The 15,033-nt window shown below is 39.3% G+C and overlaps 1 protein-coding gene across 17 annotated transcripts in view; it reads left to right on the top strand.

Annotated features, from left to right (window-relative positions):
• Window positions 1-15,033, top strand: part of CALD1 (caldesmon 1) — a 268,202-nt gene that overhangs the window by 143,154 nt on the left and 110,015 nt on the right. For 14 of the 17 annotated variants that reach the window (XM_072652672.1, XM_072652685.1, XM_072652680.1 and 11 more), the window contains one exon: window positions 7,233-7,344. In XM_072652672.1, the coding sequence (XP_072508773.1) occupies window positions 7,274-7,344 (71 nt within the window). In that variant the 5' untranslated portion in view covers window positions 7,233-7,273. Of the gene's footprint in view, window positions 1-6,232; window positions 6,529-7,232; window positions 7,345-15,033 lie in introns of those variants that run through there. The other 3 variants (XM_072652683.1, XM_072652676.1, XM_072652679.1) reach the window with 2 other exon arrangements.

Here is a 15,033-nt window from a genome sequence, read left to right as displayed (position 1 = left end):
TCTGAGGTAGGATGTCACATTTCTATGAGGATTGCTGCCCTGTACGGTGGCTGTAGGGATTGGGCAACAAACAGATCCAATGACTAGGGTTGGGGGAAAGGGACACTGCTATTTCCAAGGCTTTTAGGTTTACCTGGACATTGGTGACTGTTCGTGTTGATTGCGGCTGAATGGATGGCCCCTTTCTACAAGAATTCCCTATGTTGTCATCTGTGATAATGGCTGCCAATGATGATGATAATGGGTAGATATCCACAAGATCCATTCCATTCAATTCAACAAACACTTATTAAGCACCTAGCATGTACAGAGAATTGTATTTGCCTATAGGGGAAATAACAAAGATCATTGAGACATGACACATAAAATCTGGTTGAGGATAAGGCATATATATATATATATATATATATATATATATATATATATATATATATATATATATATATGTATATAAAATTGTACTGCTAAATAAAACAAGATGAAAACATAGGGATATATAATGTTATAATGGTAGGCTTATGATGATAATGCCTGTCTCTAGGAAAGTAGATTTACTCCTGCAAAGAGAGATCAGAGAAGGCTTCATAAAGGATGTAGAATTTTATCTCTATTTTTAAAATGGTCAAAGAACCATTTTAAACTTATCATAAACCAGTCATAAAAATAAATGTCCAGAGGAGGAAAGTAAAAACCTACATGGGAAATAGTGAGCAATCCAGTTCATGATGGGATGTAGAGTAAGATGATGCTTCAAAGGTAATATAACATTGTTGTATGTTGTCATTTCAGGTTCTTCATGACCCCATTTAGGGTTTTCTTGGTAGAGATCCTGGAACGGTTTGCCATTTCCTTCTCCAGTTCATTTTTCAGATGGGAAAACTGAGACAAACAGTGTTAAAGTGACTTACCCAGAGTCACACAACTAAGAAGTGCCTGAGGCCAGATTTGAACTTAGGGAGATGTGTCTTCCTAACTCTAGGCTTGGCACTCTATCCACTGTATCACCCAGCAGCCTAGGATAATATCAGATTATGAAAAACCTTGATTACTGAGCTAAAGAATTCAGACTTAGTTTCATAGGCAATGGGAAGCCACTTAAAGGTACCATGATGATATGACTGAATATCTGGTAGCAGTTGGAGGCATAGGCATAGAGGTGTGAAGAGTCTATTGGAATAGTCTAGGGGCAACTGGTAATGAAGGCCTTACTGGAGCTTTGGCGGGGAGAATAGAAAGATAAGTAAGGTGATGCAGGTAAGGAACCTCAGGGGTAAGCAATTTGCCCTCCAAGTGGTATATGTAGGTAATAAAGATGATGGAGAAATTGGGGTAGGGGAAAATTGAAGTACATATTCCAAGCATAAGACAGGAAGAAATGAGATGATAGGCTGAAATGACCAGTGTTCCAGACAGAATCAAAAAGATCAAATTCACTGGGATGAGGACAAGGGGAAGGGAGTTTATGAATAAACACTGAGATAAACACATCGTTATAGCTTTCCAAAAGTAATGTTTGTATGGCAGGCTTTCAACCATGGATGCAGGCAAGAGATACCAAATGTAATGATATGATGTCCAATATCTTAAATGGCTCTGTGACTCAGAGACTCCAATTACCCCTTTATGACCACTGACTTGTGTGGTCCAAGTGGTCCAAGGATAGTCTTTGTGGCCATATTTCTGTGTCTTGACGAGCCAACTAAAATATGGTACTCTTGTTCATTGATTTCAGGGTTGTTTTTTTTAGCCATTATCACAACTGAATTAAATTCAATTAAATAACAGCATGGTCAGTCCCATTCATTTGTTGGACTAGGTCAAGTGTTCATTCTAGTTGTTTCACTGGGCAATGATTTGAGAAGCCCTTGAGGGCTACCTCCAGGTGTCTGAAGGACTATCATATGGAAGACACCCTAGACTTAGTCCACTTGTCCTCCTCCCCCAAAGAATGACTCAGAACTGTTGGTGGAAGTCATTAGAAAAGGCAGATTTCAGCACAATGTAAGGAGGATCTTTCAAACAATCAGATCTCTCTGCAAGTAGAATGAACTAACCAGGAGATAGTGGGTTTTCCATCCCTGGAAATCTTTAAGCAATGGTTGGATGATTGCTTATCAGAGATATTATAGAGAGTATTCTTAGTCATGGTGTAGATTGAATTAGAGGACTCCTAGAACTCTGAGATTCCATGATTCTGATAGTTAGCCAGTGTCTATAACCTACCAGGAATCCATGCAAATGAACTAGTAGACCTAGGCTGTGCCCCCATTTCTTTCTCTTGCATGTGGCCTGAGTATGTTAGGATATATTCACTTGGAGCCACTGCTGACTCTCCACCCCCATCAGATATCATCAGTCGCCTGTTTCCCATTTCAGAACTCAAACCAACTCTTCTGGTTTGTGATACTGCAACATGAGAACCCTAAGAAAGACAAGAAACTTAAGGCATTAGGGATGTAAAAATGAAAAAAAATGACAGTCCTTGTTCCTGGTCAGACAGTTTTATCAATTCCTGTTATTCACTTGATCTGTAAGTTTTGAAGTATGACCTCGCTTTGAAATTGCAATTAACTGATGAATGACTGTTCATAGTTCTGCAACCGTTCTACCCTCAAACCTCCAAAGGCTCTACTGCGAAGGTGATAATCACAGTAGCCGACAGGTGAAAATTCTCTGGGTTTTAAGGCATATAACAATGGGGATCAGATAAAATAAAGCTGTAGACTGATATGGTCCTAAGTTTAGGGACTCTCTGTCCCTTCCATTAGCGTATCAGAAACACGATTAGCTATAGCAGTTTTTCATCATGTGAAGGGTAGGATGGAGAAAAAAAGGATAGAAAAGGAAAATATTAGAATTTTAATTCTTGACACAGATTTATGGGGGAAATGTGTTGGCAATAAGGATATTTCTTCTCATTTGAAGAAAATATGACATGCAAAAACCTAAATGTAATAAACATAAATTAATATGTGCTTATTGGCATCACAAAAATGTTCTTCACTTTACAAAGGGAATCATGTTAAAGTAGCAGATCTCTGCAAGAACATACAATTCAATTTCAACATTCAGACATTTCCCAAAACTTTTCAGGAACGTAAATTAAGACAAACTTTGCATGCGTATTATATTTCTCTGATGTGTTCTTCTGTGATGTTCAGAATTTGCATTGTTCAAGAAAACCTTTCCGAGCTGACTTTACATCCGTTCATTGGTTCAAATATTCTTCCCTAACCAATCATCATATCATTCTCTCCTGTTTCCTCTACTCCCATCCCCCAGTGTTTTTGGAAAGAAGCCAATACTGGCTGGGGGTAAAGAGAGGAAATGAGGGATTACTAGCTGGAGCACGGAAGCTGCTGCTCCCAAAACAGAGAAGGGTGCGGGGAGAGAAAGAAAGAATATTTAAAAGCCTCCCCAGGCAGGGCCCCTTGTACATGGGAACCGTGCCAGCAAACTTTAGGGTAGCTATGGAAAAGAAGGGAACAGGGATTAAGGTGGCCCCCACACAGGAGTCTCAGATGTACTGAAAGTCACGCTCTCACCAGCTTAGAACCTCACATCCCTACACACACACACACACACACACACACACACACACACACACACACCCTCTCACCCACAAAGAATGCACACAAAACAAAACATACCAGAAGACTGACACCCATACACCATTAATTCAATATTAGCTTTCCCTTCCCCAGCAGATAAATCCCACACACATACATTGAATCATATCCCAGATGAACAAAAACACATACTGTTGCACAAACCCAATAAATAGATGCATGTGTGTAGGGATGTATATGTCTACCCACGTGTGGATCTGCATGTGCATATATACATACTTCTTTGTCTTTCATTCTTGTGTGTGTTTCTTCGATTGCCCGTTTGTCACTCCCATCCCATCCTTATTTTATTCTCTTTAACAAACATACCTCTGCACTGTGAAAGGAAAGGGAAAGGTCTAGAATCAAAATCTTCAACACACAATCATGAGTACTTAGGTAAATGAATACATATTTAATTATAAAATCAGAAGTCTAGGCCAATTTGCTCATGAGCCAGCCATATTTGCTATTCCATTCATTTCAGTGACGGCATCAACATAGCTCACCTGCAGTAAGTGGTAAAATATTTTAGAGACCTTTTTAGAAAGAAACACTTTCCTTCTACATTCTACATCGGCAAAATTTAGGATGAACGTGTCCTCTGACAAAATGGGGATGTGCTAATTAAGCTATGTAACTTTTTAAAAGTTTCTTAGCAGTTAGATGCATTACCTTGGGTAGAGGTGGTAGGTACAAGTTTTGCATAAAGCATGTTTTAACCTATTTACCTTACACTTAAGCACCTGGACTCCAATGAGTTGATGACAACTAAGTTACAAAATAATTTACTCAGTAGGCAGATGGTGGAAGGTTTGGGTAAGTGGCAGAGTTCAATATGAATGGGGGGAGAGGTTTGAGTAGGTGGAAAGCAAGGGAGAGTGGCCACAAGGTACCAAAAGAGCCATGGGCCAAGTCAAAAAAGATCTTTCTATATTCACTTCATGAGATAATGCTAGGCTTTGTGGAAGAAATGGATTCCTGAGTGACAAGTGTTAGCACCTCCATCAGAGGGCAGGCAGAAGAAATAACAGAAATACAAACTCTAACTACAGCTGCTGTCCAGTGACCAAAATGACTCATTTCAAGTTGGATGGGGAAGAAAGCAAAGCCTAGTGGTTTGGATGATGTCAGTCATCCAAGCTACACAGAAATCTCACAGTTTGTCATTGTCAAGCAGAAGTGGATTTCTGTCTTTACCCTACTTTGGCTTGTGATTGATATATCTATCTGGGAACTCTGCACAGACTAGAAGATTCCATGAAGGAAAGCAAATAGATGGTAATCTGTGTGTAGAGTCTCATCTCCCTCCCAGTCTGGGAAGTTAGTAAGGGGTACAGCAACCTCCCCCACCCAAAAAACAAGAGTCTTGGAGTAGGATATGGTAGGAGGAAGAGACTGGGACTATCTATCTAAGGTAACTGGACTTCTTGCCCATTTCTGTATTCATAAAACTGTAGAGGCAACATGCTGGGAAATGCAAAGAAGCTCAGTAGCTATAACTGTCAAAGTGGACTCAGGAAACTGGTCATCTTTCTATCTCTCTAACCATTACAAACTTGTAGAAATACATCATATATATATATGTGTGTATATATATACACATACACACACACATCTACCTATATACATACACATACATACATGTGTATGTATACACACATATATGTACATACACCTATATACACATATACATACATAAATCTTCACACATATGCATTTATTTTTATGTGTGTGTATATAAGTGGGCTTATACCTATATCTATAGAGAGACATATAAATCACAAATCCAGTCCCTTTCCCTGTATATATATTTTTAAAGGAATTAATTATGAAATAAAAGGAGAGTGTTCTGCAGTACAATATTTAGAATCAGAGTATCTGGGTTGACATTCCATTTGAGAGACAGTTGGTACAATGGAGGGGGTCTTGGATGACCCCCTTTGGGTCTGGATGACCTGGGTTCAAACCCCACCTCAGACACTTACTAACTGTGAGACCGTGGCCAAGTTCCTTAGCCTCTCTGTGCCTTGGTTTCCTCATATGTAAAATGAAGGAGGTTAGACTAAATGGTCTCTAGGATCCTTTTCAACTCTAAATCTATGATCCCTGATTTGCCAGTTCCCACCTATGTGACCCTGGGGAAAAGTCGCTGGTTCCCCTCTCTGGGCCTCAGTTTCCTCATCACTAAAACAAGGAAGTCAGTCTAGATAATCTCTAAAGTCCCTTTCATCCCTAAATCCTATAAACCTATGATCCTCAAATTGAACTCCAAGCTAATAATTTCAAGGTTCAAAAGATTAATTAAGAAAATAGAGACAATAGCCTACAGGATTTGAAAAGAGGAGAAGGGCGACAGAACATAATCTTGTGCATGTGAGTGGTTGGGTCTTTTTAAGAAAATTAAAAAGAATTTAAAAAAAGAATTAACTACACAAGAGAAAGTTCCTGACCTGGACTCCAGGGTGAAGTTTAGCTTTTTACTCTTTTCAAAGGTGCTGCCATGAGGAAGGGACTGTAGATTTTACACAGCTCCCCATTTTTTTTATGCAGGGCAAATGGCTTGTCTCATGTGCGCAGAAAGGGCTGGAAAATATTTTTTTGTGATCGGAGTGCAGCGGAGAAGTCTGGGATTCCAGAGGAAGTGGAGGCCTCCCGCTCCACACAGGAAACAATCTCCAAGCAGGCCTTAAATGCCAGATTCCAGGCCGAGTTTAACTAACCACTGACAGCTCTGTAAACAAAGCAAGGACAAAAAGAGCCCAGCTTTCCCTTTTCTGGTAGTCATTTTGGGTTTGGGGGCTGCAGGGGAATTCTGGAATACTTGACTCCATGGCACAGAAAGCCAGGGGGAGAGGGCTTCATATTTGAAGAGCTGGAAAGGGGAGATCTTGCCTGGAATAAAACTCCCAAGGAGGAGGTAGGAGAGAGTAAAATCGGTAGATTATATTTATAAAAAGGAAAAAGAGCTGGGCTTTTTGAGTTCTGGAAGAGTGTGTTCTTAATTTCATGATTTTTAAATGTGCTGCTGCTTAGGTGTGTTCATTTTTGACTTCTTTGCTGTGATCCTTATTATATCGATAGTAATATAATTTCATAGCATGTAACGTGCTCCTTAATTCCTCTTCCTCTTCTCTTTTCTGATTTTTTTCCCCAGGTCCTATATGTCCGTCCTTCCTTTCTTGCCACTTCTCACTTTTCTCTCCCTTGTCCTCCTATTGTCTCTGTTTACTTCTTTTAGCTTTTTCCTGTGGGAACAGCAAACTTCAAAGAGAAAACCCCTTTTCCCAGCTCTCCAGTGATTCCACAAATGTTTCAAGTAGACAAAGCTATCTTTCTCCTGAATTTCTGGATCTTTTTTTAGGGGGCGGGGCACCACTAAACCTGAGATTTTATTTCCTTGCTGCTATGAACCGTTAACTGACACTGACTTTAGCATATGCTGGCAATCTTGCTTGTAAACTCAACTCAGAAACCAATGGATTCCCTGCCAGTCCTCAGACACTCCTCTTCTTAATAGGAAAGGAAAATAATGAAGTGAACTAAAACTAGAAAAGGAGAACAAATTCATGTAGGCTAGTGCTACCCTGTTCCCACTTGATATCAGAATCTTTTCCCTTGCAGAATCAGACCTTATCTGGCCTCCCCAAGCCTGAATATATACCATGGATGATTTCGAGCGCCGCAGAGAACTGAGGAGGCAAAAACGTGAGGAAATGCGCCTCGAAGCAGAGAGGTAAGCATTGCGACTTTGACAATACCAACACTGTGTTAGTGAAGGTGTTGGGGGTTGTGGAGCATCAGCGCTTGGTGGGGGGTGGGGGGGTGCAGTGACCAGGCCTTGTGGTCTCCTCCACTCCCCCAAGACAAACCCTGTGGGATCATGTCTCTTTGTACTGTTTCCAGAAGCAATTTCTGAGCTCTGTGTGAACACTTACAAGTTATTCAGTAAGTTAAGGATTCAGAGAGAGGGAAATGCTTAGAAGAGGCACAAGGAACAAAAGTGGTATTTTGGGCGGCAGAGGAACGCTGAATGGTGGAAATGCCTGGAAAGAGCTTAGATGTTGAAATGACAGAACAATGAGAAAGTCTGGATTTCAGAGACTTTAGGCAACATGATACAGAAATCTTCAGTCTAGCTGATGAACAGGGATCTGTCCTAGTCAGATGGTATAATGGCTTTTCTCTTCATTCTTGCTAGAAAAGCGTATCGACTCTAGAAAAGTATAAATCTTCCAGGTTCATAGCCAATTCCATGTATGGAGGAGAAGATTCTGTATCTGAGTTTTATTTAAAGAAAGCTGTACGACTCTGAGAGACATCGCCCCATCATATATACGTGTGTGTATGTGTGTGTAACATGTATATAAACACACACAAACATATTTTATATACACATATTTCATATACACACGTGCATATAAAATACACATACATATATTTATGTGTATATAAAATCATACATATATTTATATATAAGGTACATTTATATATGTATATGTGTACTTATAATTTTTTATTGTTATCTGAGACGTAAAGCTATTAGGTGAAAGTAAATGGTGGAGTGGTTTGACGGGCTAAAGTAATTTCTTCTGTCCATAGAATAGGGTAGGTCCTCAGAAAAATAACAACAAAAGACCCGATTCCTTAAAGATCATTATTTCTCACAGTATCCTTGTGAGATAGTCTGACAATAAGTATTCACAGTCTCATTTACAGATGAGAAACCTGAAGCCAGGAGTTAGCTGCTCAGGGTCTGGCCATGAGGCAGTGGTAAAACAGGAACCAAGGAGTTCTAACAGTTACGAGAGGAAGCGCTAGTTGAGACAAAGTACATGCCCAGCTTTGTGTGGGATAAGGGAGCAGGAGATGCAATCTCTACCCCGCCCCGTAAGGCATTTACACGGTATTTGGTTTCCCCTAGAAAGTAAACTCTTTGGGAGTAGGCATAAATAGTTCTGGGAGGGAGTCATGATCCAGTAGTAAAATTAGTCAGGGGAAGTTGCTTGGGGGAGGTGGACCATAAAGGGAATAGTGGGGAGACTGGTGGGGAGAGGAGAGAAGGGCTAGCCAATGGAGAATGCTCATAGCAAAAGGCACACAGAGAGAAACAAGAAAGACATTCAAAGATTATAAGAGACTTACCTGGAAAATCCTAATAACTGGATATGTGGCAGTGTGAACCAATTGATGGAGGACCTTGACTGTCACTTGGAGGAGTTCAGATTTTATTTGAAAAAATAGAAAAAAGAGAGGAGGCATCTATTTTATTTATACTTGTGAACAGGAAAGTTTTTTTTTTGAGAAAATCCTGGCAGTATTTGGAGAAAGGATAAAACAGAGTAAAGACATTAGATATATCATCTATAGGGTTGTTGGTAACAGGCATAACATAATGGGGATCTGGACAAAGATAGGAGCCATAAAAATGAAAAAGGAGGTGACCCAAGAGACACTGTGGAAGAACAGTCAGTAAACCTTTGTAGCTAGATGGATTTGAGGGGAGAATGAGAAGGGAAATGAAAAAATAACTTCAAATTGCCCAAATCTAGAAAATTAAGAACAACATTGACACAAAAAATTGAGGAAGTTGGGAACGGATGCAGTGTTTAAAAGGCTGGAGTGGAAGGAGATGATGATTTTGGTTTTCTAGTTGTTAAATTTAAGGTATCTAGAATATATCTAAATGGAAGTTTAGTGTAGGAATTTGGCAGTGGAAGAGTTCAATTTTTGTCCATTAAGAGGACAAAATTAGAAATGTCAATTTGGAAACCTTTAACACAAGGATTGTATTGGAAAGATTAGAGACAGGTGAAAATGAATATATTTCACATGCAAAAAATATATATAAGTATGAACTGCTAAAGGAATAGGGGCAAGGGAGGGCTGAGAATAGAGCCTTGGAGAGAAAAAGGAAAGCTATGAAAAAACAAGAAATCAGAGAACTCTGTGCCACAGTTACACAAAAGAGGCATAAATCTAGGCAAGGATTTCACATCATGGTCATCAGATTTGAGATTTCAAGGAACACAGGGATGATCTTGCATTAAGTGAATCTGACTCAGTGTTTTTGGGAAGCGCACAAACCACCAGTGGACAGATTTACAACAAAGGTAGATCACATGTACCTTTGGTTCTACTGCCGTCCTCTAGGTGTTCCTTTATGTTTGATTCAGAGAAATGATGCTGGACACATAAAGGTCTCCCATAGTGCTCCATCCAGACATAGACCAACCTCTGGATAACCCACAGCTGTTAAGGGTTCTGATCTTATATTGAGATAATCAAAAGGAGCTGGAGCCTTTTAATGGATATACCAGTCTATGGCTGGCCAGATAAGGCTAGACACGAGGGTTAGAATTCCCTTGGAGTCAGAGGTTGCACTCATAGATATGCATCAGTCACTCTAGCTGTCTCTATCTCCCTGGCCCTTGCCCTCCCTCTAGGGAAAGGGGTCTTACCTAAGCACTCTACATCACCAGGAATATGGGGAGGGGCACAAAATCCAGTAAAGGTATTTCCTGTATGAGATGGGGAAGACATGGGTTAATTGTAGTTTGTATGAAAATGACTTAAGGATTTTAGTGAACTGCTAGCTTAGCACAATGCCTGGTATACATAGTAGGTATCTGATAAACGTTTATTAACTGATTGATTACCAGCTCTGTACAAGTCACCAGAGTGGTATAGTGACCAAAAAAGCTAATGCAGAGTTTGACTGATTTTTTAGAAGTGTGATGTCTAAAACAAGCATGGTAACAGTCCTACTGTGCCCTGCGCAGTTTAGACCACAAATAGGGGACTGTGTTCTTTTCTAGGTGCCATATTTTGAAAGAGACATTGACTGGAGAACGTCCAAAGGAGTTCAATCAAGATGGTAGGGAAATCTGAAGAATGTACCATATGAGGAGTTATCTGTTTAATTGAATCACATTGATTTGTAACCTGGAAAAGGATCACAATAGTTATATTCAAGTAGTTACTTAAGTGAGGTAATAGAAAGTAGCTGGAAGTGCTGGTTTTAGTACCTGAAAAACTGGGTTCAAGTTTAGGCAACATATTCCTGGACTTGTCTGTTTCTCCTCCATGAAATGGGAATTCTAATAGATATGCTATCTACTTCATAGGATATTTGAGGAGAAAACCATTTTTAAGTCTTAAAAATCTATAGAAATGCATAGTGATGGGAGTAGAAAAAGGTTTCTTTGCCTTTGGAGAGGGCAGACGTTTTAGTGGAGAGAACACTGGACTTGCAGCTAAAAGACTTAGATTTGATTTCTGCTTATCACTGACGAGTTGGATTTAGAGCACAACTTTATTTAACCTCTGTGAGTCTCAGTTTTCCCATCTGTAAAATGTGTACAATTATACTTGGCCTTCCGAATCCTATAGAGTTGTTTTAAGGATGTAATGAGATTAAATATATACATATGTAAATGTATATACCTACGTGTGCATGCATATATATATGTGTGTATGTGAACATACATATATTTATATACGTATACGTATATGTATATATGTCCAACCTCTTCATTTTACAGAGGAGAAAACTGAGGCCAGAAGCGGTTAAGTGATTTGCCCAAGGCCCCACAAGGAGTAGCTGAACTAGGGTTTGAACTTGGGTACCTGGAATCTAAATCCATTGGCTCTCCTGTTGGAGTATGATTAACAGTACTACTAATAATAGATATTTGAAGCATTACCATGTGGCTGAAAGTATTCAAGGTATTTTGCTTTCCTCCAGAGGACAGCACCAGGACCAGTGGTTGAAAGGTACTGGGGAGTTAGAAGAACTTACTAGCAATGAAAAGTGTCCCAAAATGCAATGTGTGGCCTTCTTTAAGTTTCCATCCTTGCACATATTCAAGCAATAACTGGATGACTACCCCTCAAGGGTATTGTTAGTAGTAGAAGTATTTGTTAATCATACCTTTCTAATACCACTCTTTTTCTAGCGATACAACATGCCTCAGAATCATGGTACCCCACAAAAGTGGAAGGCTCAAAATACAGTGAAACAGAGAAACAGACAACTATAAAAGAAATTAGACTGTGGTCCCATGAGGCAACACAGGATGGTGGAAAGAGCTTTGTATCTGGAGACAGGTGGTCTGGGTTTGAATCCTACCTCTTAGACATTCTACTTGTCTGAGCTTGGTCAGACCTTTTAACTTCTCTGCCATTTGGTTCCTCATCTATAAAATGAATGGTTTGGACTAGACTAACATTAAAGTTCTTTTAAAAAAAAACATAATAAGTAAGAGCAAATAGCTATGAGTCATTGCAGGAAGGAGAGGTCCCTTTCACATTGGAAGATGAGAAGAAACATTCTACAGGAGATGATTCCTCTGCCAGGTCACAAAAGGTATCTCACCGCATCTCATTGGGACTTTGGTCTCTATGCATTTGCCTCTTCTTCCTCCTCTGATCCAAACGAGTCTGTCTCCTCCAGGCAAAGCATAAGTTTGGATTATATGTGTTTCTGTCTCTTTAAAGGCTCCCTGAGGGAAAGGCATTCATAATTGGGAAATGGAGTTCATCTCTACCCTTGTCCAAGGAGCTCAGGAGTGTTTGTATTATTTCTGCAAATGGTTGGTAAAAATAAATATACCAAGCACTAAAAACAGATACCTATAGTGAAGAAGTGCTAATGTTAGGTTTCTCGTTCTTTATTCTAGATTTCTGAGGTGTACAGAAAGTATTTAGGACTAGTCGTAAGCTTTTGCACCAGCATAAAACATCATATGTAAGCTACTGTATGTGCTTCCTAAAGATTACTAAAAACCCAAGCAAATCTCCAAGGAGAATAGAAATCCAAGAATAAGGGTAGGATCCTGAATGAGCAGAGCAGGAGACAAGGTTAGAACAGGGTTAGGGTTGCATTATCTGAGCTAGGAGACAGTATGTGAAATGAAATTGAGGCTCTGAATCAAGTAAAAATCTTTTTTAGGTTTCTTTAAAAGCTTCATGTACATCTTCCAAGAAAACTAGAGGGCATTTTTTTCTCCATATGGAAATCTGAAAGTCACGCATTGTTTTGCCTGGCATTGGACTGACTTTCACAACATACATTTCTCACCTTTCTAAGAGGTGTACTCATTACATTCCCAGCCCATGCTCTATACCCCCAGTGTGAGCTCCCTATTCTGGTCAGAAGAAAGACACCTTTGTAGGGCTGTGTTATCAGATTCAGAAATTCACAGGCATAAATTCATAGAATGAAAACACCCTCACTGTTGTCATCTTTCATACATTTTAATGAGCTTCTGCCAGAGACGGACGATTGTGAATTAGAAGTAAAATTCTCACGATGTTGGAAAAACAACTTTGAAAAATCCTCTGGGCATATGGAATTTACTCTCAGACATAAGCCACTAAAACTTTTACTTAACAAATTATGGTAAGTAGTTTAGTTAATAACAATATTAGGACTTTTTTCAAAGGCTATTATTCAAAACACTTACCTACATGATAGTGAAAACAGTTTTTGTTAACTTTGTTCCAAGGGTGATATGGACAAAATAATCAGTTTATTAACTGGATTTTAAATGTAATTTTAAACAAATTATTTTAATATCGGTAGCCAGTCTAAGAACAATGATAAAATCTTTCTTTCCTGAATTTTTTTGACTATCCCTATTTGGGATGACTTGGATGCAGAGGGATGAATTTGATGGGATCAGAGAGAACTCCCAGCCCCAAAGTTATTTAATTCTATATATGTGTAGTCAATCCCATGCAGAAGTTGCAATATTTATGCCCTTTCTCTGAAAATAGACCTCATTTTCCATTGCTCTGAGTTCAGAGCAAGAATGCTTATTTTGACCAGTTCCTTAGTAACTAGCAAGCTCCTCTTTCCAACAAATAATCATAGATTAGAAGAGCCAGAATTCATTCCACAAGTCACCACCACTTCAGTGTTGTACCTAAACTTTTGGGACAAAAAAATTGGAATTCCTGAGTCCCCAAAGCCTCCCCTAATCTGTTGTATTCTGTTTTCACCTTAAAGTCTATTCCCCACCAAACCAAATTGATTGCAATGTACAGCCTTGGTCCAGGATAACAGATGTTGAAAAATATTTCCCTATTCTCATTTGAGAGGTAGGAGGCTGTGGGAATGACATGTTGTGTACCCTTTCTGACATGGTCATTTTGTTGGTTGGTTTTTCTTAACTGTTGTTCTTTGTTACAAGAGACGGTTTGATGGCAAAGGGTGGAGGTGGGAAAGAGGCATAATAGGCAATGATGGTGATGTAAAAAGTGAAGTAAAATAAAAGACATCAATAGCTGTCCTATATATATGAGTCAATATTTTCATAACATATACTTGTAGCACTTCAGAAATCGCCTACCTTCATTTTACTAAAAACAAATATTCTGTTTTTGTAGACCTTTGTTTCCAGTGTTTGGCATTCAATGTCTTTCCTAACCTCACCTTGCCTGCCCTCCCCTCCCCACCTTTCCAGTCTTCTTATACCTTGTGCCTCCTCCATATACTCTTTGCTCCAGTGACACTGGCCTACTCGGCTGTTCCTTGAACAAGACATTCCTCTTATCTCTGGGCGTCTTCATTGACTGTCCATACCTGATGTACTAGCCTTCCTCATCTCTGCTTTCTGGCTTCCCTCTTTTCCTGCAAGTCCAGCTATAATCCCACCTTCTATGGGAAGCTTTTCCCAGTTCCTTTTAGTTCAAGGAAGATTCTAAAATTCTCTGTTGATTATTTCCTATTTATTCTGATTATAGCGTGTTTGGACATAGTTGTTTATATGTAGTGTCCCTCTTAGATTGTAAGCTCCTTGAGGAGAGGAACTGTCTTTTTTCTTTATTGGTATCCTTAATGCTTAGCACAGGGCCTTGCACACAGCAGGTGATTAATAAATGCTTACTGGATGACTGATTTCCTTGACTCAGTCAGAATTTAGGGTGGGTCTCAAGGATTCAATCATTGTCATTTGCCTTGGCTGATCTATATCAGCCTAGGAGTCATTTGTAAGGATATCTAAAAGAGACTTTTGGCCACATCCATTTCTACTCTGCAATTTATGGAGGATTTGGAAGGCAGAGGTTTGTAGAGGGCAGAATATTGGTCTTGGAATCAGGGGACTTGTGGTCATGGACACTAAGCTTCACTTTTTTCATCTGTAAGATGGAAATGAGACTATATAATATATAGTAGATAGAGGGTTAGGCTTTGAGTTGGGATGATCTAAATTCAAATCCTAGTTCTGACACTATCTTTGTGACTCTCTATGTGCTTCAGGCAAATGTCTAGAATTATCTCCTAAATCATCAGTAAGTTGCAATCTGCCTTTGTGGAAGAGTCCTTACACTGGGAATTCCCCTGCATTAAGGAAATCACAGATCTTTCTCATCTTTGAACATTAGAATAAAATTGACATAATAATGCATGTACTACCTA

Source organism: Notamacropus eugenii, chromosome 3 (genome assembly GCF_028372415.1).
Source record: "Notamacropus eugenii isolate mMacEug1 chromosome 3, mMacEug1.pri_v2, whole genome shotgun sequence".
Lineage (NCBI taxonomy): Eukaryota > Metazoa > Chordata > Mammalia > Diprotodontia > Macropodidae > Notamacropus > Notamacropus eugenii.
This window is presented reverse-complemented; position numbering and strand designations above follow the sequence as displayed.